At 46.9% G+C, this 25,070-nt stretch overlaps 3 protein-coding genes across 23 annotated transcripts in view; 1 reads left to right on the top strand and 2 right to left on the bottom strand.

Annotated features, from left to right (window-relative positions):
* The window catches only part of LOC120957074 (oligopeptidase A), a 302,182-nt gene that overhangs the window by 47,071 nt on the left and 230,041 nt on the right, over positions 1-25,070 (bottom strand). The window lies entirely within an intron of this gene.
* Positions 1-25,070, top strand: part of LOC120947683 (disks large 1 tumor suppressor protein) — a 53,841-nt gene that overhangs the window by 3,034 nt on the left and 25,737 nt on the right. For 8 of the 20 annotated variants that reach the window (XM_040371245.2, XM_040372834.2, XM_040370425.2 and 5 more), the window contains exons 1-5: positions 2,566-2,757; positions 5,474-6,128; positions 11,976-12,107; positions 13,425-13,546; positions 17,924-18,082. In XM_040371245.2, coding sequence (XP_040227179.2) covers positions 6,110-6,128; positions 11,976-12,107; positions 13,425-13,546; positions 17,924-18,082 — 432 coding nt within the window. In that variant the 5' untranslated portion in view covers positions 2,566-2,757; positions 5,474-6,109. Of the gene's footprint in view, positions 1-2,565; positions 2,758-5,473; positions 6,129-11,975; positions 12,108-13,424; positions 13,547-16,395; positions 16,556-16,674; positions 16,692-17,434; positions 17,781-17,923; positions 18,083-25,070 lie in introns of those variants that run through there. The other 12 variants (XM_040367087.2, XM_040365403.2, XM_040369620.2 and 9 more) reach the window with 11 other exon arrangements.
* Positions 1,650-25,070, bottom strand: part of LOC120959623 (serine protease HTRA2, mitochondrial) — a 377,171-nt gene continuing 353,750 nt past the window's right edge. The window contains exon 6 of the transcript XR_007452673.1: positions 1,650-1,668. The gene's annotated coding sequence lies outside the window, so the exon portion shown is untranslated. The remainder of the gene's footprint in view (positions 1,669-25,070) is intronic.

Raw genomic sequence — 25,070 nt, 5'->3', positions numbered from 1 at the left:
TTTGTACAGCAATTTGAAGGTCAAACACACATATGAATGATAAGACTTTTTTCTGATCATAGCTCTACCTCTACGTACGTGGATGGGTAGATACACTAGTTTTTTTTCTTCTTCGCAGGAACAACCAGTGCTTTACATTGTCCATTGCTGGTCTTGGTTGATTTTGTAAACCAAGTGAAAAAACGAGGAAAAACATCAAAAAGTTGGCGACGAAAGATTGAGAGAGCAGAGCCAAACGTGCATTACGTTCATATTTTTCATACGGAATTAGAGTTATTTCCATCCAAAACGATTCAAACTAACCGTTTGACAATACCATTCTCAATAGTATATTGTTGCGAGGGAAATCAGAAATTTATTTATTTTATGGTATTAATTCCATTTGATCTCTCAAAACGATTGTTAACACATTTTCTGATTGCATGCTCTATTTATTTATTTATTTATTTATGGAGCTTTGGTTTGGAGCTCTGGCGCTCTGACAGTTCAATTCCTCTCGGTACAGACACTACCCTGAGCATGCACATTTTCATTTTCTGATAAGCTTTCCTAGTCGTGTGACATATCGCTGTCATCTAAATGACGGGTGGCGTGTCGGTCAGCATGCTAAAATTTCATGTTGTACGAAAAAAAACAACAAAAAACCTACCTCAACTTATGACAGTCGCTTACACAATCACCTTATCGCCATGTGCTGGATCTATTCTTGTATCCTGACTTGAATAGCACGAGGGTCGCTCTGCATGCCCTGGTACATTGCTCCTTCAATACATTCTATTTATACTATTTATGTTAAGAAGTTATTAATTGGAATAGGGAAAAAATACAACAAAAAAAGAAAACAAACGCTCTTAAATAACCAAGAGTTGAACTTACACTGCTTTGGTTCGAAACTTAAAACGCTGTCACTGTTCTATTTGGTAGTTACGTCCAGTGCTGCAAAATGTCATGAGCATCACGAGATATTCACCAAAGAGAACAATGAACATATGCGCGGTAGCTTGATGATCATGGCTGATACTCAGTGAAAGTGCGTCATGACATGCCGACACATGACGACATGCGAGGGCTTGAGTCAACGACAATACTCTGACTCACAGGCTAAGCTTAATGCCGTCACATGCAGAATCTTGATTTTTTCTCGCTGTGAACAGTGCTGCCAAATGCCCCTGTTTCAGTCACCAACACTCATGACTGAAACGAAGCTCTAATCAGCTCACGTACACAGCTGTCATGATCAGGGGTGAGACTCAAACAGTCGGTGGACCAACCGCATTCTTGGTGACATGTTTTGTAGCACCCAATTCTTGGTCACACACTTGGTCATGACATTTTCTGTCGGTGATAATCACGACTTTCTTGGAATATACTTGGCGTGTGGTACTAAGCAACAAAATGAGCATTCTTTCACACTCTGTCAGCTTTGATTGTCTGCCGGATGTCAAACAGAGCGAGAAAACGTGCTCGTTTTGTTTCTTGCAACCACTCGCGACCAAGTGGCTGATCAAGAGCATGTGATGGTCGCAACAACTTTTGGAGTCCCACCTCTGATCATCGCCGTAGAGCTCGTGACGCTGACATAATTTTGTTTCAGCCGGAATTTGTCATGACTATGGCATTCTGCAGAATTGATCATAGTAAAAAAAATGTCATGACATAGTGACTGACCTAGCGTTGGTCGCAAAAATGTCACGAAGCATGTATTGGTCACACCAATCGTTTTGAGTATCACCACTGATGATCACAATTGAGTACGTGATGCTGACATGGATTTTGTTTCAGTCATATCTTTTATGACATTGGCAGGGATATATTGCAGCACTCGTTACGTCTGTGTGCAAACAAAACCTATGTATAAAAACAAGATAGAATGATCGGACCTTAAATTTCTTCTAAATGCCTGCTAACCCGTTTCATGCTGATAGGGAAGGATCCGGTACACATACATTTCAGGAAGTTTAAAAGAAAGAGACCTAACTACTTATGATGGTTACACACAGTGGGAAAGACAATTACCATCAGTGTAATTTGGAATTAAAATTTATTTTTAAACAAAATGGTCCTCAAGCTGTTCAGTGAGATTTAAGACACCGCCTGGGAATTGTAAAACCTAACAAAAACAAAAATACCTAAAAAATACGTTTTTGACAGCCTCTGTTTTTTTACTGCTTTTCCAATTCCGGCCGCTTTTCACGCTCTCTACGTTCACTCTTGCTTGCGTGCGTGCGCCCTCTCGCTGAACCTTTCTCTCTCTCTCTCTCTCTCTCTCCATCTATCTCTCTCTCTCTCTCTCTCGCTCTCTCTCCCTCTCACGCACACACAAAATATCTTGCTTTCCCACGTGGGCCCGTATCCTTGGCGGTGCGCAGATACACACAGACACACACACAAACGCAAACACATCGTGCTGCAAACAGCCTATAACAGGCCGCTGCTGACGCTCGTAAGGATTCCCGCACAACCCCCGCGCGCGCATTTCTATCCATGTGTGTGTGTGTGTGTGTGTCTGCATCGGTTGTACGTGCGCGCGCGAGAGCTCGCAATGGGGGAAACAGGCACCGACGGCGGTTATTATTTAGTTGGGTCTTAGCAACCGAACCAACGCTCGCGCGAGGAAGAATCTGGCGCGGGTTTCGTTCCCGTGCATTCAGGGGGTCGGTCCCATTTTTCGCAGACACCTTTACAGCAATCGAGCCATCGGAGTCATGTGTGTGTGTGAGTGAGTGCGTGTGTGTGTGTCATGTATCTGTGTGTGATGTAAGTGTGTTCGCTCCTGCACGACACCCCCCCCCCCCGGGGCCCAGCAAAACGCAACATTTCGCCCAAGAATAGCTCAAAGATTTGAAGTTGGAGGACACTAACCCACATCCCTACGATCCCAACGATACTGGCGAGTGGACTTATAAATCGGGTCGCAACACGCCTGCCCGTCCTCCGGGCCCGTCTTCGCGGCGCGTGTTGCCCCTCGTTCATCGTTTCGAGTGGTCTCGGATGGTCGTCAAACTTTACCAAAAACATCGATTTTGGTATCGGAAAAGCTAAAACCGAAACCACCACCAACTCCCGTCTCATCTGTCTCGGGTTTCTCTCTCTCTCTCTCTCTCTCTCTCTCTCTCTCTCTCTCTCTCTGGTGCGGTGCTCCCACTGTACCGGCCAAGTGTTCCCGTTTTTGGTTTCTAGCCCCAAATCGGGACACTATCAACGGGGCAGGGCGTTGGAAAGAAAAACACTCGAAATCGATTTCTTCTGCCTTCTGCTTCGGCGGGGGGGTCTCTTTGCTTTCCCCCCCCCCCCCCCCCAACCGACCGACTCTAGCGTGCGTTCTTGACGGTGGTTTTTTTCACGCCACCTCCCAGAGGTGGAGGAAGGGAGGGGTGAAATTGACTCTATAGATATGTGTTTATATTTATATTCGACGCTGACGCGGTTTCGAGACCCTGACGTGGCTTTGCGTGGTTGCGGATCAGCGCAGCGGGTTTTCGGGAGGAGTAAGTATTTTTAGTGCCCCCACCGCCAGTAGAGGGACCACTCACTCACCTTACCCGTCGCGGGAAAGGGGGGGGGGGGTTAAAAATCCCATATCGAGTTCAAAACAGCCGAGTTGCCAGATGGGTATGTCGGCCACTGGCTCTTTTTCTTTCTCTCTCTCTCTCTCTTACACACACAGAGGCGTCTTACTACCTATAGGAGAGGGGAGGAGGATGAAGCGGCTTCCTGAAGGGTTTCTTTGGCCCTCCGAACGTTGCGCGAGCTGCACACACACACATACATTAATGGCGCAGTGCGTGTCACCGAGCAGGCGAGAAACCCAAACTCCATTCAACACATCCCTCAGTGTGTCAGGTGTTAGACGACTCCAACAATGTGTGTGTGTGTGTCTGTGACCATCTCATTCTCGCCCCCCCCCCCCCCCACTGGCCTTCTCGAGACGCCACAGCCGTGTGTAAATTATTAAATTTAAATCCAATCCGTCGTGCAGCCGAGTTGCATGCCAAGTCGCGATGGCTACGTCGCTGGTCGCTGGTGTTTCGCTCCTGGCCAGGCAAGATAGCAGGCGTCAGCAGTTCGGCGGGGTCTCTCTCTCTCTCTGTGAGTGTGTAGTTTATCGTAGCAGTCAGGCCTATACAAAGCTTTCAGCCACAGCACGCCACGACATCGCCGCTGATTATTCAGCAGTTTCAGCAGGGAGCGAGTGGGCATGTTTTGTTCAGCACGATTGGCCATAACCTTACACCGCCGTTCTAGCAAGCAGAGCAAGAGCTGAAGCAAGCATAGCAAGCTTAATCGAATCCAATCGATAGTGAACGGTTGCGGTGGATATCTTGACGCGAGAAAGCGACGCTGGGGACGCCCGTGACGCCCGGTGCCAGGTGCCATTCATTCTCCTGAAGTTCTCCCGGTTCTCCAAAGTTTACTAGCTACAGGGCAGAGTTTTGTTTACTGCGGCCTTCACACAACTCCCACCAAACAGGTTTGAAACATTTCGGTTGCGGATTTCACTGGGCGACAACACATTTCGGAAAAAAAGTCCCATCATTCAGTACAAGGTGCAGGACGCCCTCGTGTAACTTTGGGCCTGTTTGCTTCTGTAGCTGGGGAGACTGAAGCATCGGAAGCATTAGAAGTGTGCACGCTACACAGTGTGCAGTGTGCAGTGTGGGAAGGGGGAAACAACAACTGCATAGCACTGCAATTCCCGGGAAACTCGATCAGCCTGTCAGGAGTTTCTATCAGCGAAAAAAAACCCCCGGCCCGAAAAAGCCGAACCATCAATAAAACCCTGAAGTCTGAGGTACGGCGGCGTCTAGCCCGATTCTGTTCTGTAGTTTGCAGGCTCGCGGGGGGGGGGGGGGGGGGGTATAGCAGGAGCTTCGGGTTTCGGAATTGGGGTGACTGGGAGCAATTGCAGCAAAGCAGTTAGGCCTGTTGAGCCTGGGAGAGCCGGCGCACTGCTCGTGTACGGCGAGAGTGAGTGCAGTCGTGGACAAACCGTTTGCTGCCGTGTCGTGTGTTTTCGTATGTCCACCGTCTGGCTGCACTGGCGTGTGTGCTTCGGTGCAAGGGCCGCTTGTTCCTGGTGGTGATGGTGATGGTGATGTAATGTACCTCTGTGCGAGTGTGTTTTGGTAGAGTCCTTGCGCACCTATAGCGGCGCGTCGTAAATAACAAAACAAAAAAAAAAAAACAAGGCATTGAATGCTCCCCATCTTTCAGCTGATCTGGGATTTCATTCGGACATTTGGAGTAGACGCTGGCCGAAGCTCAACTGGTTGTTGGTGTTGTTGCAAGCTAGCTACGAATTCCCGGATTTCGAGCAATGCTTGGGGAGCGAAGTCCATTCCCAGAACTAGCAGACAGTGGGAATTGGGTAGTTCTCAATATTCTGTGGTGCTCCCAACCAACGAGAATCATCAAAATTTCGCAAACTTTAAACAACTCTTCCTAATGTGAACCTTTTGCCTTGCCATTCCAGGATGCCTGAGTACTGATTTGCGGTAAAACCAGACACGACACCACCGGGAGCGAACTGCCCGTGTGCCTAGGTGGTGAACTTTCTCGTAAACAAAAACCTGTGCGTGAGTGAACAGTGTGCTCCAAAGAAGACACAGCCCCCAATCGTTTTTTTTTTTGTTGGGACAAACAGGTTGAGTTGTATTGGAAATTGCCTGCCCAACGTCGGTATCAGGGAACGTGTGATAATGGAAAATAGCTGGCAGCAGCAGTAGTTGGGAGCCGGGAAAGCAACTGTCAGCTGCGGAAAAGCCAAACAGCCGCTCGGAAGATAATAGTTGGCGGGTCTGCGCGAGGCAAACGAGACAACGAACCTGCGACAACAACCAACCAACAAACAGAGAGGACTATCCCAGTGTGATACTGTGTCCCGTGTGTTTGTGTATGTGTTCCATAGTGCTGTGAGTGTGTCTGGGAAGGACCTTTTGGTGGAACCAGGGTTGTGCTACGCAAACGTAACAGTGCTAAGGGGTTAGTGGCGCTAGTGCATCGTTTGGGGTACTCGCGGACCTCAACTTCAACCACAACAGCGAGCTGCCTGCCGTCAACCGAGCTTTGTCTCGCAACCGCAACCCACACACACCCACACTGCCACACCATGCCAGTGAAAAAGCAAGGTAAGTGTCGGAGGACCTCCACTCCCAATCGCTAGGGCGGATGCGTTATTTATTGAAAACCCTGCACTCCACCTACACTGGTCGGGGCTGTCGGGTGCGCTTTCTGTTTGCTTTTGTTCTATCACGGGGACCGGGTACGGTATGGTGTATAACTTTTATTATGCTGTTCTCTATTCTTGTTGCCCACACACTGCCCCTTTGGTTCGTGGCTCGAAACGTGGACGTGTAGTTGTCAATGCGCGTAGTTACCGTTTGCTGGCTGTCCCCGCCGTGCTGTGCGGGGTGGATAAAGCTGTTAAGCAGCAGGGGTGTGAGGGGTTGGTAAAATTAGATTACATCTGATATGGAAATAAAATCAAGTGCTCTATTGTTTACGTGTGTGGGTGTGTGTGTGTGTACATGTCCGTACTATAACCCCAATCCACACTGGTTTTCTCCGGGAACTACACTGGGAGTGCACCGGGAGCAAACGGTGGCATTGGGAAGCAAGGGTTTCGCTAGAAAAAGATCAGAAATTTAATTATGCAGCATCCATCGAGTATCCCCAACACAACCGAAACCACATAACCGCGCACACACACACACACACGTGTGGTGGTGTTAAACTTTCTCTACCCCAGAACCGTGTTTTGGACCTTAAAAGCGATGTCCTACTCCGAAAGCAGACCCCATGTTGTCCTGGCTGCTTGTGTACTTATGTATGTGTATTTTTTCTGCTTTGTTTTCGTTCGGACGACCAAGTAGGCAAAGTATGGCGCATAGTAGGATGCACGATGGCTAGTGCTGGGGGCTAGGCCTGGGCAAGTCATCGGTATCCGCTTTTCAGGGAGTCACCGGATCCAAAGCTTTTAACTACAGTTCGGGCAGAGAGATATCGACACTTCGCAACCCGAAGAGGTGTGAGCATCATGGCAGGATGTTTGTGTTGAAGATAGAGAGAGAGAGGGAGAGGGAGAGAGAGAGAGAAAGAAAGAGAAAAAGAGAAAGAGTTAAATCCAGTGCAGGCTGTCGGATATCTTGCAGAACCGGTGGTGCATGTGTTACACCCACCTTCCAGCACCATAAGCTGGCTTATAAACGCATACACAAACGCACACACATACATTAGTGCGGTCGTTCGTATGGAGCGTTAGTTAATCCCGCTACTGGCTACTGTTATGTAACTTGTCGCTCCCATCATCGTACATCGTTTGACGGGAAGGGCCTTTTTCAGTCCGACGGGGCGGTCCGATGTAGGATGCGTGTAGGGGGTTGCGAGGGGTGTGCAAATTATACACAATTTTGCTGTTTGAATGCCAACCCACTCATTCCCCTTCAATGACAGTACAGGATGGGCTATATATGAAGCCCTAGGCTGGAGCCTAGAATCCATTGCTTTGGTACACACTCGAAACGATATGGCTTTGTCTGTGCAAAACACCCGTGTATATGAACCCTTACAAACAAATACAAACACACGTACACACACACGTATATCCACCAGTGTACGACATCCTTGATCAATTATTACCCGTCTGACAAGGGCTGGGAGTTTGGGGTTATTATCACGGGTTGGCGAGAATAATAAACGCCTTCCGACGCAAACTCGACCCAACCATTTCCCCGTTTATGACCCAGTTTGCTCACTCAAGGATCCACTCGCTCCCTGGTCCCTATTTTGGGGGAGGGAGGGGGGGGGTTGTTTTTCGGGGAGGTCCTATCAATGTACAAACTGTGGGAATGAGCAGCCAACAAACGAACAAGGTGTGTAGACTGCCTATCCGATACGAAACGCCTCTTTTCGAACCCACTGGAATGTAGAATGATTCGAGAAACGAAACGGCACCATTAGCGGGCAGAAAAACACTTCCCGTAGCGGATAATGTGGCTTGCTGGTAGATATGATACACGAGACTCACGGGCTACAGTACCAAAAATCTGTGCCGTGGTAAATGGGCGTCGAAAACCAATTCCATGCACGAGGAAGTTGAGTGCTGCCGGGAAGCGATTAAGTCCTACTGATCCCCCGTCAGTCTGATGTCAAAAACTATCTGACTGTTGGAACTGGTTGAATTGAGGTTATACTGGATTTTCGATCTGCAGTGAAGCTATCGGATGACTTTAAAATGTTGGGCACGTTAATCCAATGTCTGTTTGATTGTTTTATAAATAAGCTTTATTTGCGTGTACACAGGACACTAAATGATCTCATCAGTGTATCAAAAGATGTTGATTATCTTGTGGCAACCTTCTGCCAAACGAGAGTTGCTATTTTTGTCCTTATCGTCGGTTTGCACGGCATGATGGTACATGATGACAACACAAATGCTTCAAATGTCTTACCAAATTTCAAACCTAAGTGCGTCATCTATTCTAGGCAAACTGTGTATCGTCAACTTTGTGTAGTTGTCTTATGTCTGCTAGGTAATGTGTAACCGTAGTTGTCATCACGATCTAGATGATGATGATTAATACATAGTATATTAGAATACAGTATACATAGAATATTAGAATTAGATAAAAAAATACGTAAGTTTGAGACGCTATAGGTTTAAGGCACGCACATGTACAAGTAAACATTAAAATTTTTCTTGGGGAAGTTAAATAAGATAAATCAGGTTCTCCTGCCGCGGCAGATAGTGCCCTGGAATCACCCGTTGATACCAGTGGAACTAGCCACATGCATGTCACAGTTGTGTCTTTATAAGTGGTGCAACAGATTAATTAGTAGGTTCTTGGTGAGATCATTTTTTTCCTGAATGTAGCTATGCTGGTCGTCTTGGAAGTGTGTACGACTCACTGAGTTCTTCTGAGAGTTATCTAATGCCACTACTTGCTCGATGTTTGTTTGATAAACCAACCCTTTTAAGTATCACCTTTATAATACTATCTGCAAGATACTTCCGTCTTTCTCAAGCTTATATTGGGGTAAGAGGTGAGACTTATCATCATCTTCATAATCATCATCATCATCATCATTATCATGAAGGATAAGGGACAAGTGTATTTGTAGCAAGAGTCAAATTATCGACAGTTCCTATATCTCAGGGTAGACCCGATGCTGTCAGCTTGTGGAGTGTTAAGTTGTTCGTGAAACTAGGCGTTGAATCCATTCATCAACCTGCAACGCGGGCAGGTCTTCAGTAACCGATACTGCTCTAATGTCGTCTTCTCGACTGCTCACATTCAGCATTCTTTCGGTGGAAAGTTCTGTTGAAAATGAATCTTTATGTCATACTGAAATTGTAATAAGTTAGTACGTGCTAGGTTCACAGGATGGACACAACACTCAACTTAAATTCGACTTAATCGCCGGTGGAGTTACGAGGAGCTCATTTGCAGTGGTACAATAGCACGCACCGTACCGTACCGACACCGTACTGGAAGATTGCTCTGAAAATGAGCTTGTACTAGGATTGCTATAAACCCCTTCGCCTTCCCCCCACGTTTGATGTCGAGCAGTGCACCGTACACGAGACTGAAGCGTCCATTCGAGCGTCATCCTTTTTCCATCGTTCACACGTTCAAACAGCCTGAACGGTTCTGAATGGGACAACTCTTTTCAGTTCACAGAATCGTTTCGTTTACGCTTCAGTTTGAGCATGTGTGTGTGCTGGTACATTTTTTTTTTCTCAACGCAGAATACTTTACACTCAACACACAGTGAACATTGGTTTTATGAGACACTTCAAACCATGCACTGCGCTTCCCGGCTGTCACAAAGTGCCCACATCGGGCGACCAAACGAGCAGTACAGAGATTTTCCCATGGAACGTTGCACAAAGCCAAAAACAAAAACAATCACCCCGACAGGACACCAGCGATACTGGCGACACTCTGTTTGCCAATCGGGGTGGCAAACTGGGACAAGAACACTATCGATAGGTGCACAAACGAACACACGCCTTTTATATCTATCGATCCTATGCCTGACAGCACGTCAGCCGTATCGTCGTATTGTGCTGCCGGGGGATGCGATGGCGGGGGGAAGGAAGCTGTAATGGCACCGTCATGCAGCCCCGAGTAATCAATGACCACCACAACCCGAGAACGCCCATCTGCCGCGGGTCGTTGTACACACTTATAAAGAGTGAAGCGCACGGGAAGCGTCACTCTAGCCACACCACTACCACTGTACTGCTGCACAGTAGCGCCCCCTGTGCGAGAGTGTGCTTGTAAAGCCGCGAAGCTAAAAAGCTGTCACGTTTCGCTGCCAGTACGCCGGTACGTACAGTGTGCTCTCTGGCGTAGCGTAACTGCTTCCTGTGCAGTTCGTCGTCGTTCGGTCGTCGTACCCCACTGTCTGTTTTATATTATTATTATTATTATTATTTCTTATTATCTTGCACTGGTTACAGGTTTTACCGTGCACCGTTCAGGCGGAGATGCAGAGCACATTGGTGGTGCGGGCAACCATGATGGTTCTAATTTTAAGTTTTTCGAAACCACACCACACCTCCGGGAGCGGGCTAGCCTGCACACCTGTTGTGGCCGGTGGGAGATATTGATCCCGGGAAAAAAAGGGATCCGTGGCGGCTGCAGCGTGTCCCTTGTCAGCCTGCTCCAAGTGACAGACTCGGACAGGTTGAGTGGAGTCAGGATGTGAGGGGTAGACGAGTTTGTTTGTTTCGGCAGAGTCGCCTCACCTCAGACCTTTGCAATGGATCGATATCTGCCATCCACCGATTGGGGATGCCCGTAAACTTTGCTCACCCTTTCACATGTCCAAGCAGCCGCAGGATTGCTCGGGATGTGTGTGTGTGGCTGCCAGTTTGTCACGCTACGTGTTGCTTTGTAGCGCGAACGGTTCAGATCCTTTCCTTTGGCAAAAGTGAAACCGAAAAAATGCCCCCATTAACCTTACGAAAGCGGCACTAGCGCACTTGCATCTCGGCACTCTTTCGCTCTTCATTTTTTTCGCGATGGATTAGTTCCCAGCGTGCTATATATGTCGGACATGTTTGCGCTCCTTTGCCTAGACGTTCGTGTGCCGAACCTTAAACTTGGCTAACGGATAAAAATAAATCTCTCTCTCTCTTTCTCTCTCTCTCTGCCCACCTAAATGACCGCATTTTCGTTATGTCCAAGACGGCCGGTAACTTCCTCCACACACATACACGCACACGGGTGTATTGACGTCTGCGCCGTCCCGCTGCGGCGTTGCGTGCGCTCGTGTAGGTGTAGAGTGTCCAACACTATCGCTATCGTGAATATTCCTACCCCCGTTACTGCACGGTGTAATGCGTTGCTATTTTTGGGTCCTCCTCGCTCCCCCTTAATACCCCAAAGGGGACCACAGGGAGTGGACACAAGAACATGACCAGCATTAACCAGCAAAAAGGTGGACGAGGTGGTACGGACGCAATGCAAACCACTGTAATATACGGACGCAATGCAAACCCGGATTACAGCGTGTGTTGTGCACTGAACAATAGCTAATAACGTTGAGGGAGGGCAGACCGACGAAGGACTAACACAGAAAAACTTCAACAAAAATCCACTCGCTGCTCGATTCCTTCCCGGCCTTGAGTGATAGGTTTGTGAGTGAGAGAGAGAGAGAAAGAGAGAGAGAGAGAGGAAGAGAGAGGAGTGCGAGCGTCCAACGCCAAAAATAGAACCTCCCTCCCCGCCTTTGCAACCGTACCCGTACACTTAGCGAGCAGAGGCGTGCAGAGCTCTAGACAGGTGGCGTGTATGGGCGGCCTTCGTGTTAATTGAGCGCATTAGCTACGTCGCTCGATTCGCTTTTTCATTCTATTTACTATGCTCTCTCTCTCTCTGGGTTCGCCGCGTCCTTGCCTTGTCTTCTCGGCCGCATTTCGGAGGCAGTTTTGTGTAACCGATCTCTTTCCTGTTTTCGTTCCGCAGAGGCACACCGGGCACTGGAGCTGCTGGAGGACTACCATTCCCGTCTGTCGACCCCGCAGGACCGGGCCCTGCGCAGCGCGATCGAGCGCGTTATCCGGATATTCAAATCGCGCCTATTCCAGGCGCTGCTCGGTAAGTGGTGTAGCGCACGTTGCCTACCTTGCAGGCGCCAGCAAGCAGCGGCAGCAGCGTGCAAGCAGTTCCTTCCATCTAGCTGGCTGTCGGTGATGGAGAAGGGAGAAGTCACATTAGATAATGGAATGCACATGTCGTGGAAACGGCCGTTGGAGTTGTTCCGAGCTGCACAACAATCGGTCCTATTTATAGCCCTACAATTAGCCTGAGAGAAAGAGAGAGAGAGTGAGAGATGTACTTGGCCATGGTAATACAGGCGTGCGGAAATGGACATCACTGTTGGAGTTTAGTCTCACACAAACACACAGCCTGGTCAAGCCAATAGAGGCCATCGTCGGGGCCGGAAATTGGGTAGAAGCGTCGTGTCGTGTGAAGCTGCAGCATCAGCATCCTTCCACCCCCCCTCCCTCCCTCTTCGAACAGACAACGGTACATGGGACTTCATTTGCGTCATTAAAAATAGCCCGTAATGTTGGTCCAATTTCTTCGAACCTTCGACACACAGACTGCGTCGTGCTTTATCATGTCGAGGGAGGAAAATGCATTACAAAAAAAAAAGAAAGAAAAACTATACACAACCTCCTAGTTTCTCATTCGTGCGATGGTCCACTCTTCAGCTCAACCAACGTGAAATGAGATGGTAAAAAAAAAACCTGAGCACGGATGGAGGCGCTCCGAGCACCGGGTGACTAGCACATCCGAGATGCCGGATCCGGTTGTTTTGCGATCGATTTTTTCTACACCATCTCAGGCTATGAAGGATCGAATGGCGAACGCGCAAACACGGCACTGGATGCTGCCCGGTGTCCTAGATACCGAGCGGAAACCGGAAAGCAAGCGCTACCAAGCAAGACTCCTAAAAAGAGGAAAGACAACGACTCACAATGAGGAGCCTGCCATTCGGCATTGTACTACTGGAGGAAACTTTTGCTTCAATCCTATTACTCACACACACCGCCTGCCTAGTGAGGGAGATAAAACTTTCTCGGAACACCCATCCGGTCCCAGCCTTCAGCTGATAGATGTAAACTCTGCCGTTGCTGAAACAGTCGTCCGAACACACGGAACTAAGTGGATGCCGCATTGTGTGTCTGTGAGGATGTAGTACAACTGCGAACCTGCTGCTTAGCGTTCAGTGAATGAATTCACATTTCCCATGCAACGCGAAAGAGACATCAATCCATCCAGCGCCAGTATCTGCTGCCGGCTTCGTTTGACGTTTGCTCCATTGCTCTGCTACTGCTGCTACTACTGTGACAGTCAAACTTTCACGCTGTTTTTTTTTGCTTCTTTTCTGTTTTTACCTCCACGCAGATATACAAGAGTTCTACGAGCTGACGCTGCTGGACGAATCGAAAACGGTGCAGCAGAAAACCGCAGAGACGCTGCTGATTGCCAGCAAGTGGGAACAGGACAATGCCATCAAAGCGAATGAAGTAAGTAGTGGTGGTGCTGTCAGTCATATACCAGTGTTTAGTCAAGGAGTGCGCTGTTGCACACGAAAAAAAAAACAAAAAAAAAAACAAAAAAAAAAATGGGGACACCCGACCAGCTCGATCAGAGCTCGAATGTTTTTGCTTTTATCTCAAGCAAAACCGAACCAGAAAGGTCGCCAAGCAATTGTTATAAAATTAGAACCGTGTTGGCCAACAAATGGAGCATGGTGGTGGTGTGGCTTCGCATTGCCGGCTGGCTGGCTAGGCTGGTGCACGGGTACGGGACGGAGTGTGGGCCAATGCTTGGTGTGCTAGCTTGTTCGTCTGCTACCGATCATCATTTAAGCCCTGTGTGTGCTGTGTGCTTGCGCTGCAAATTAATAACAAGCTCATATCTGTCTGTCTGTACTTCTGCACCGTCTCGCTCTCCGTCTGCGTTCTACCTGGCTGCCGTTTTCGATTTCAGCCCACCCCAACCCAGATTGGGCAGGAGTGAGAGGTAGTTTTTGAGGGCAATATTCTAGCCGAACAATTTCGCCCAGCTAGCAGGGCCGACCCGAGACCCGAGAGCGAGCCGCAGTCGCTCATTGCACTCGCTGCGGGGTTGCTTACGGGCAGCGCAACACAGACAAATCACGCTGCCGCCTCTTTGACAGCAGGGCTCGGCAAACCGTTCTGTCTGTAAAATTACTGAATGCAGCTGCTCTGCGATATTTCTACCAAAAATGTGTTGTATAATATTTTAGAACGATTTTTACAACAGTTTGCTCGCAGTCAGACAGACAAAAATGGCATAAAACAAATATTATGTTACACAATTTCAGACGCTCAGAAAGGCTTATTAGTTGCTGAATACTATGGAGACGATAGAAAAGGTGCTGGACGGGAGGAAATAAGACATCTACGAGGAGAGCCTAACTTGTTCTATAATTAATATTATTGTATGGTTTTGGGTTGACATTGGCGCCATGCAAAGATTCATTTGCGACCTGTGTGCCTAAGAACGCGTTAAGATTGCATTTTATGAAGTCTAATGTTTATGCAGGTGGAAAAATTTAGACTTGTTTTAGACTTCATCTGGAACTTTTTATTGATAATTTTAATTTCTTGATAACAAAAGGTGTTTGAACAAATAGCAAATGCTCCATTCATTCTTCTGTTTCTAAAGCATTCTAATCGCTATGGCATAGCATCAAATGCTTTTAACATGGTTCCTTAGCGTTTAACGACAGGGTTGTCTATCCTACTTTAAATATCTGACAGATTTTTAACCAACTCACTGATAGCCAAAGCTGTGAGTAAGTGTATAAACGAGAAAAAAAAAGAATTGAAGTTTCACTTGCCACGTGAGCCGAACTCTATGTAGCTGTAAACTACGACATGCAGACTAAAATTGTAATGTAACTTAATCATCATCAACGGATTATCAATGTGATTGTCATAACAAGACGAATTAATTCTCCAATCTACCTACTTTATAGCAGGAAAAACTATCAGTTCAGAAATATCTTGTCTTCTCTGTGGAGCTTCAATGGTTAATACTATGACACAACTGGTTTATTTTTTGATTGATTGAAATTGATTGAAGGCCCAGTAAAGGTTTGAACAATTTCATTGCACCGACATCCCGGGCATTGCTTTGAATGTTTAGACATTAGCAAACTGTCGCAACTTGCTATGCGAATAGGTATCAATAAACCTTTACGTCGTAAAGCATCATCTCAGGCACTCCCTCCCGCCTCCTTACTGTTTTTTTTTTGCGCACTAATGGTAGCCATAATGCTCTTATCTTATTTTGCTTACCAAATAGTAGTAGCTTGCCAAACCCTGCCCGCTCGCTCGTCTTCGCGAGTAGTGCGGGTTTCGGGTTCGGATGCGCACCAAAAATGCCAGCCGCTATCTTTCTGTGCGGCAGGCGCATTTTATGACGAACCTGCGCTGCCCATCGCGCACCGCGCAGCATGGGCAGAAGACGAAACCCGCGGGCAGAGCAGTACGGGTTGCAGAAATCTTTGGCGTGAAATATGAGCACATTAGTGCGCCGCTCGAGCGGACTAGGCACCGGCTAGCTGGGATCGTAAACGTACATCGGCCTACGCTGGGCGGGAGCCGGATGAGCGCGTGTAGGAACGCGCAACGCAGTATCGTTTCCTGACCCTGCCGGAGACGTGGTGTGCAGGGTAGCCGAAGGTTATATTAAGCGGAGCAGAATAATAGTGGCACCGAGAGTAGATCACAACCGAAAGAAAGAAAGAAAGACAAAAAAAACGGCACAGCACAACCACCCGACACTTGCGCCACCGACGGGGGACGCGCGCGCGCCGCCATCTTGCACGCCCGTGATGGCACCTACCGCTGTCAGGTACAAGGTTTACGAGCGTACGGGATACGCTTTGGTGGTCTCTCGCACTCTCACTCTCTCTCTCTATCTCTCTCAGGCTCTCGGTTTGGTGCGTTTAGCAACGCTTTAACTTAATTTCGGACGAAGGCAAAGGAAATCCCCCCGAAATCACCACGTTCAAGCAGCTCAGCCATGTTTGCCCCGACCCCGGCAGAGTCAGTGGCATTTTCGCTCGATTTTCTCTTCGCGTGTTGGCGAGGTTTGGGTGGAGGTTTGGATCCACAGGGTGGTATCGGTCTCGCTCGGATATTCGCCGTTTTTTTTTCCTTGCACACTTCCTTGCTTTCTTCGCTTGGTATCATGTACATGGTGGGGTGTTTGTTTTTTTACTTCTTCTGTCGGGACCCGCATGCTCCCGCAAGCTGCTGCAGGTAGCGCGTCCCGGGATCCACATACACAAGCGCGCACCCCGTGCAGAGCGCCCCCTGGTGGACGCCAAAATGGTTTGCGCGACTCTCCGCGCCACTCTGGGCGGGACACGGGACTAGTTGAGATTGATTTGTTTTGGACCGCGGACGCGTGTGTGTAGTCGGAAATGTTTGTGTTGTGACCGTTGTTTTTTTGACGCATCGGTGTCGGGTTGTCATTACTGTCATTAGATTCGTACTGTTAGTTTCCATACTCGCTGTTACTGAGCTGCATTCGAGTTTTGGTGCGGTGCCCGGTGCCTAGCGACGCTGAATCTTCTCTGCGCTGTGCCATCCCCCCCCCCCCCCCCCCCTCACAAACCATACCATCTTTCAGGTTCGAGAGCTGTGTCGGTGACCCACAGAGTATTGATCTTTTTCGAAGCCACCTGCCGGCACGTGGTTTGCCTGCCGCGTAAAGCTACAAGCGTGTCCTTCTTGTTAACCCAAAGTCCCAGCAGCAGAGCGTTCGTACGCGTTCCGTTTTTCGAAACCAGGCAGACATCAGAAGTTGTCGCTTGGTTTGTTTGTGTTTGTGTGTTTGTGTGTGTGTTTTTTTTGCCGCCTCAAGGCGGCTAGTTTTATTTTTATTTTATTAATCCCATAAAGTTCACCAGTGGGGAGTGTTGCCCTCAACGCCACACACACGCACACCTATATCTGTCAGCGCGACACGGCCCTTTTCCACGTGCTTCTAATGCTGCGTGTCTAGCGCGTGCCTTTTGGGTGGGTGGGTTTAAACATGATGAAATTATGCTGTCCGAAATGAAGTGGGTGGCAGTTTGAAGGTCTCCCCTAGCATTGATTAGATGGTGGAAGGGTATGGAGATGATGGGAAGAGTGACAAACCCTGTTCAGAACTACTACCACATAGGAATTACAGCTGAAGATTTGTCGTGTGAAATCCCTGAAAGATCTTTCAAAATTCTTAATTATTTATTGATGTGATATCTGCTCTGATCTGACAAAGATCTTGAACTACCTTGCCTGAAGTCTAGATTGACATCCTGTAACTGCGTGCACTAAATACTGCTCTAGCTATCAACCGATCAATCTCAATCCCACTATCAAATCCAGCAGCCACCCAGAGCACTGATTAGGCGACATTGAATACGCTGTAATATTGTAGTCCCGCGGGTACAAGAGGTCGTGGTTGCTTCAGTGTTGAAAGTACACACATCAGAAAGCAGAACTTCTAGAGGGAGTAGTATGCCAGTGTGGGCAACTGTCTAGCCCAGGCTAACGGCGGTATCTTGTTCCTCGGTGTGAAAACATGATTGACTGGGTGTCGATCGTGCGCCATTCGCGGCATCGTATATCTTCGTACGTGTCGCCCCGGCGACGCACGGACAAACCGAGCGATCGGTATACGGTTTGCACCGACTCAATACCGCTACCGCACCATGCCGCCAAGTCGAAAGTGAGTGTACGTACGACTCCCAATATGGCCAAGCCTCCAGCAGGAAGGCTCACGCATCAGCTCCAGGCGCTCGCAGAAGAACCTCGGGCGCATTACACTCTGGAGCTCGTACTAACACGGAACTCGTGCCACACTCTTCTCGTCCACAGGCCAACCGCATCAAGCAACAGGAACAGGAGCAGCAGCAGCAACAGTTGCAGCAGCAGCAGCAGCAGCAGCAGCAGGCACCGCCACAGCTTCAACTCCAGCAGGAGATCGAGAAGCAGCCGATCATTGAGCTACCGTCGCCCCGGCTGACGACAACCAAAGTGAGTCGTTAGTGACCGAACAAGCCCCCTCTCCCCCCCCTCTCCCCTCATATTCTTCCCCATCTCGACGCTTCCCGTACATCCGTGCATGCTGTTCGTTTGTGCGTTTTTCGTTGTCCTTATTGGTTTTGTTTCCTGCTGTGATTAAACATTTAGTATTTCCTAGCGAGAACCTTCGCAGAGCTGATGCCCGCGCTTAATGCAGATGAATTTTACGTCGGCGCAGCAGGCTGCAAGCATTTTTTTTTTGACAGACGACAGAGAGCTCTAGGTTGTTGTTGTAGAATGTAGAACAGCTGTGTAATTCCCACGAATTTTCATTTTAAGACGCCACAAGTACCATCAGAATCGTTTGTTAGTGTCCATGTAGTATTTTACGGCAGTGCCTTTAAGTAGTTAAAGTAAACAGAAAAATAAACAAATACACAAACACAAACCCCATCGCGTTAGTGGAAGATTGTTCGTTCGCGTGGTAGTTGCAGTAGTTGTCACCATTTTTAGTCGCCAGCTCCACCTCTGTCCAGCCTGTCTGCCTGTAGGTAACCTGCATGGATCCCTCGTTTATGTGTGCTTGTTTTTGTCTGTGTGTGTATGTGTTTTTACTAGAATTTAGAGTGTGTTTGTATGCATGTTTGGTTTTGAATTCAATTGTTGATTAAACCACAATCCTGTGATGGCGTGACTCGCTCACAATAGCAGCAACCAAGCACCAACATGTATATCCTTCATGTTCTATGTGACAAAACTGCGATAACCAGCCATTTTCCAAGTAAGTAAACATTCTCGAAAAACCAATCAAACCCAACCAAAAAACCACCATGAACAATTCCTCTGCTTTATGAACCGGAGCCGCAACAAGAGCAGCAACGATGCACCATTTCAAGCTCAAAGAGAGCTGGGGACCGTTGCGTTGTGCAGCGTTTGAAGTCTTTGCTGTTTTGTTTTTTGTTTATTTTTGCCTTCTTCTTTGCAACAACGAACGTCTTGCGGGCGGGTGGATGAAAATATCAACAATTATTTTACGACCTCGGTTCGCCTTCCAAGCTAAAATGTAACAACAACCAGGCAGGGAACTGCTGCCGGCTGTATCACAGCAGCCCATCGATATGTGACAGTGATTCAATAAGCAGGCGGAGAAGAAAGAATGCACGACGCCGGAGAGAAAGAATTAGTAACACGAACAGCAACAAACAATCAAAACGTTTATAATTCATCATCCAAGTTTGCTGGGCAACGAAGCCAACTTGCCAGGGCCGGGAAAACCGAGAAGCGTAACGCTGTGGGTGGGTGTGCGCATGGTTTTTTGGTGCCTCCCCTACCCCAAAAAGAAGTACGCTGGGGTTAAAAATGTTTGGATTATCGCTGGGGTAGCGCAGCGAGGGGCGAGACATATTCACATATCAACTCACTCGTTTATTATTTTTTTTTGTTTTTAGAGCCCCAGCACCACCGTTCTGCGTGCAATTTAAGACGTGTGTAGCGTGTGAATAACAATAAAGAGGCCAAAAATAACACACTATAACGGGCAGGGGTGGCTTTTTCGCTGCCTCGCCTTTCCGTCTTTTGCGAGCGAGATCTAATCACGACTGTATAAACCATCCTGCCCGAGCTAGCGCCGCCTGGGTGGGAGGATTGAGTTCACTGTTGCCCGTTTGGCAATCGTCAGTGGTTGGGGAAATGGTCGGTTTGTTTGTTTTTTTTTTTATTTTCTTTGTAGAACGATCGTATATTGTAGCGAAAATGTTTAGCAGCGGTGTGTACCATGTTAACATTAACGGGGAATATGCAATGAAAGCTGGAACACGTTTAAAACATTTGCAGAATGTTGCTTATTGTATTAATTATTGCTCAAACAATGTTAGAAGATTCATTATCAACCCCAATGCATTCTTACTTTATCTCTAAACATAGATTACTTTTCTTCCAACTGTTGTGTTAGCAAAATGTAAAAAGGACAGAAATAACAATTCGTTACTGCGTCCCTGCTATTCGAGCAAGAGATACATCGTATTGAAATAATAATCTGAATTGATTGATTGAAATCCGGCTGCAGTGGATGCTAGCTGTTAAATTAATGTTTTTTTTAGTTCTTGGTACGGTTGCAAGTTTTATTTCTGTACTTTTTGTAACAGACGATGGCTGTAATAGGTGATTTTGATTTGAATGATTTTTCCATGGAAAAATCAGTGCTTTTTGCGCTGAACCATCATCAACCAATTAAATTCTGATAGTAGCAGCCTGCAACTGTCACTTAACAAAAATCCGGGAACACAATCGATTGAGCTAAAATAAAAATGAAATAGCTATAGTGATCTTGTTTCCTTTTCTTGTAGTAATACAATTCACAAGATTCTTTAAGGCAAATGCGAAATGTTGCATACGCTCAAGACACGAAACAATAATCCCTACCCGCAAATTTCCGTTAAATGCCTTCTAATCGCCTTGTAATCGCCGGCGAATTGAAGGCGATCAGCAGTGCATTTAGCAGTAATTAAATGCCTTTGAAATATGTCAATGAAAAATTTCGCTTTTAATTTTAAATTTTAAATTGCAACTGTCAAAAGAAAACCTTACAAGCGTCTTCAGCACTGCACTGTTGTAGCGTTCCCAGATATGTGCGTGAGATTCGATACCACGATTTACGTGATATGTTCTCTTGCGTTAAGCTCTGAGCTATTTCACTTTATTAAATATGGTCTGCATTATTCGGTTGTTAAAGACCAACCCGTTGAAAGGTATTAATATATCAAACTTATTTCGATAACTCTAGTAAAAGGAGAAATGAGATACATATTTCTCCCATCCTGATTATGAAGGGTAAACATAGTCATTATTATGTTTTTAAAAATGTGTTTTTAAAATTTCGCTTCACATAAATTTGGTTTGTTCTAATTATAGCAAGAAAATATTAATTTAAAAAGAAATAAACACATAAAAAAGATAATAAAAATTAGGATTCGAACACACGCTTTCTCGGTTCGGAACCAAAAGCGTTGTCACTGCTCTATTTGGCAGTTACATTAGGGAGGGTGCAAAACCAGTATATAAACAAGCTAAGATGGCGGCAAGTTATCTGTTCTCGTTGAATCAAAAAGTTGAAAGATTTCGAAGAGATCCCGTTTCAGCCGTGAAAGTTTCGGTTGAAATCTTTATTCGCCTTCTAAGGCGACTAAGGCCTTAAATGCCTTCTGAATGCCTTCAAAGCCTTTTAATGCTGGTAGGGAATCTGTCATTTGTGTGCATAGTTTGAAATTAATATATTGTTATATTAACGTATTATATTTTCAATATTTATGCAAAATATGTTTGAATATTTTACACACTTAAAAAGGAAAATATAATACATACCTCGAACAATAGTATACAACCGATTACAGCAGCCTAATGGTACCTTCTTTTCAACCCATCAGCATTGAAAAGTTTTTACAAATAAAACAACACGAACTTTACAGCGACAAACCCTGACATTGCACGATTACAATTAAAAGATAAAAAGAGAGAAGAGAGAAAGAGACAGAAATAAAAAAAACGGAGCGTGAGCTACGGGCAAAGGATCACGGTTGCTTGGGTCCTGTGTTTATCATTGTGGAAACTTTTCTCATTCACCTGTGTGTGTGTGTGTTTTTTTTTCGTGTGCCATCTCTGCCTGCCTTGTTATCGACCTTGTCAGGCTGCCAGCCAATTGATAAGTCGTGTGCGGACGAGCTATCCAATGTTTTGTCTCGCACTGTGCACTATTTGCTCCACTGTTGTTCGCTCATTTTGCTGCCCGTTGTTTGGAGTACACTGGCGTTTGTTCCTCTTTTACAAACAAACTTGTGCTGCATAGATTGCTCGTCATACTTTTGTGTGTTTCTGTTCGTTATTTCCCTCCTGCCCCTGTTTAGAGCTGTTCGGTGCTTGCTTCCTCTGCTGATTGCTGGGTCGCCCGGTCTGACAACTTTTATCTTCTGCCTGTTTTATCTGTTCTCGCTGGTCGGTTCTAATCGTTTTCGCCGGAGCAACTCCCGGCGTGCGGTTTATTTGAATTTGTTTTTTTTTGGGTATGTGTTAACTTTCCCTCTGTCTCGGGTCACCGGCTGAGTTTTGTTGCTCTTGTGTCACAGTGAGATTTTGCTTTTTATTTCACTGTGTGTTTATGTCTTTGTGTGTACCACCCGACGAAATGTCGGTCCTTTGCGCTCGTTCCGCACGGAACGTGTGGAAATGGTTTGTAAATCCCACTGCCTTGAAAAGATTAGCATCCAACCCAACGCCCCGCTGTGCCGTACAGTGTTTTCCATCAGTTCCTGCACCTTAAACCTGAGGAGGGGGGGGGGGGGGAGAGGCACTGCATGGTTTACTTTTTACGACTCCCTCAACTCGTGCTTGCAAGTCGGCAGCCAAAACGCTACAACAGCAACCAAATAAGTAAATAAATACAATAAAAGCAAGCAGCAGTAAAATTTAGTGCAAACAGCGCCCGCTATCCGTATCGCTTTTTGGCAGAGATGATGTTGGCAGTACAGGTCCTCCCCTTCTTTTGCATCCTCCCACAGGCAACCCCTAGGCCAGAGAGATCTCGAGTGGTGGATCTCGTTCTCACTGAGCGTCTCTGCCGGCGCGGTGCTGAAGAGGCAAATGGATCCGATTGTTTCCTGTTCCTTAAGCCTCTCTGCCGTACCACCAAGCCCGGCCTGAGTATTCTTCGCACGCGGCGTGAAGGAAGGGGTGTATGTGGCACAAGCAAATTATAAAACCGTTCGCGACGATTAATCTGTTCGCGGAATTGAACTTGAAAAATGAGGCCAGACCTGCCTGGACGGTCTAATGGGGCGTAGCGGCCCTGGCAAGACATTGGCATGCATTGCGGCCATTTGGAGCTGCTGGAGCTCTGATTTTAGCGTATCGTCTCTACCTCCTCGTTGAAATGATCTTGCGCTCACTGGGGTAGACGGAGTCGTCGCGGGCGTAGAACTGTAACATTGACATTGCGCAACAAGATATAAACAGTTACCGTCCGTTCTCCAGTGTGCTCCTGGTAGCACAGCAGCGATCAGAAAAAGCTACAATGCATTTCATTCATAGTAGGTAGAAGCAAGCCTTCGGAGCACGTCAAGCATAGCTGCAATGGATGGCATCGCTATCATATCTACAACATTCCATCCACTTGTTATGCGTAACAACAACAATAAAAGCACACACGCTCGATGACAGATAAGAATAAGGTCAGCCGTGTATGAAGGTCGAGCGGGGCGGTGACAGTGATGGGCAACACCCCGACTACACCTGTGGAAGATGTCGCAATGATGTAACGTTCGTAAGTAGGCATATTCATCTGTTAAGATTAGAGTTGGGTAGCTCTGGTACTGAAGGCGTGAATTCAAAGTGCATCAGTAATTCTCTCGATCTGAAAGCTGGAGATTCTTGAAGTTTGTACAAATCTATGTAGATTCATAAATGCTCATAGATTCAAGAATCTTTGGAGAATCGGTTTATTTTATTTATTTATTTATTCTTATAATTGTCCTACACATTTGTGCTACGACAACTTATTAAACTAACTTATTACTAACCTTCAAACTAATCCCTATATCAGAAACTATTATCACCGAAATTGAATACTAATAGTAGGCTCGTCTTATACGAATCAGTCGAGAGATTGAAATCCAAATAATTGATCCAGTCGTTAAATTGCCTTGTGATTGATAATAAAGGATCGTTATTTCCTTAAAGTGTAGGTACGGTATTCTTGGTATGATTCAAATCACAGTTTATCAATCTTATGTAAAGATTCCTGAAGCACCAAACCAAGCCGTTATTCCTAGCTGTTCCAATCTGTAGGCGAACCTTTAACAATGACATCAGCAATCTTTCAAAAAAAAAACATAAAAAACTCAATACTAAGCAAAGATTCTTGATTGTGGAAGAGTTTTGTGAAACAAAAAAAAGAAACTCATCCAACGTCTGATAAACATCCGCCGAGAAATAATACAGTAACATAAAACCGTGGCGACCGTGGTAACTTAATCTTTGGCTCTGTTTATGTCACAACCGCTCGGCGCTAAAGTAAACAAAGGTTTCGCATTGTCGTCGCAGGCCTGGAAGCTGCTCGCAGGCCTGCGCGATGACTCAGCCAGAACCTTCTGAGCGGTGCATGGTTGTCATGCTGCACTGGAATGCCCGGCGGTGATGATGCCTTCCGGGAGGCCCTTTTTATAGTGAGGCATTTAAAGATTCTGCTGCCGGTGCGCGTAAAATCGCGGTTATCGGGGATTGTCGGGCGATTGTAAATGTCTCCGCGTGCAAGGTCACAGCTTGTGCGCTGCAACCGGTTTATTTTCAGCGCTTGTACGGTGCGCTTCCGATGTAGTGTGACGACGACGCGTGTCCCCACAATCAGTGCAGGGGGCCAATAAAAGGTCGTCGGGACTTTAAACTCAAACTGAACCACTTGCGGCGAAGCGGTGGGAGCGGGAAACAAAACAATGCAAAAAAAAACCCCACAAACTATAAAACTAAACGATATGAAATCTCTGAAAACAGTTAAACCACCAATAAAAAAAAGTGCAAACGTTCGCATAGATTGCAGCTCCGTTGTTCTGGCGAAGCGTGTTCCTCCGCAGTGCGAGCTGCGCCAACTAAACCAGCTTCCAGCTGCCCGGCATCGTAGGTGGCATCATTTTTACGATTGCGAACTGCGAACTCCCCCTCCCCGGTTGCAAGCAGCGAGCAGGAGTGCAAGAAATTGATTTGCTGTGTGGCGCTGGCTGCAGCTGCTAACCGGGCACGCTCGACGAGGATTTTTATGAAGAATTTATGAGCGCGTCGCTTAATTTTACTGCCGAGGGGGGGGGACGCCCGGAGTCGCCGACGGAAACTGTCGTGCTGAAGCGTTTCCAGCCAGCCAGCCAGACATCCGAGCGAGCTGTTTGATGTTGCCTGCACTGGTGCCCTGGCGCCCATAAAAAAAAGCCGTGTAAATAGCAAATATTCGCAGTGATGTGCA

Source organism: Anopheles coluzzii, chromosome X, assembly GCF_943734685.1.
Source record: "Anopheles coluzzii chromosome X, AcolN3, whole genome shotgun sequence".
NCBI classification, from domain to species: Eukaryota; Metazoa; Arthropoda; class Insecta; order Diptera; family Culicidae; genus Anopheles; species Anopheles coluzzii.
This window is presented reverse-complemented; position numbering and strand designations above follow the sequence as displayed.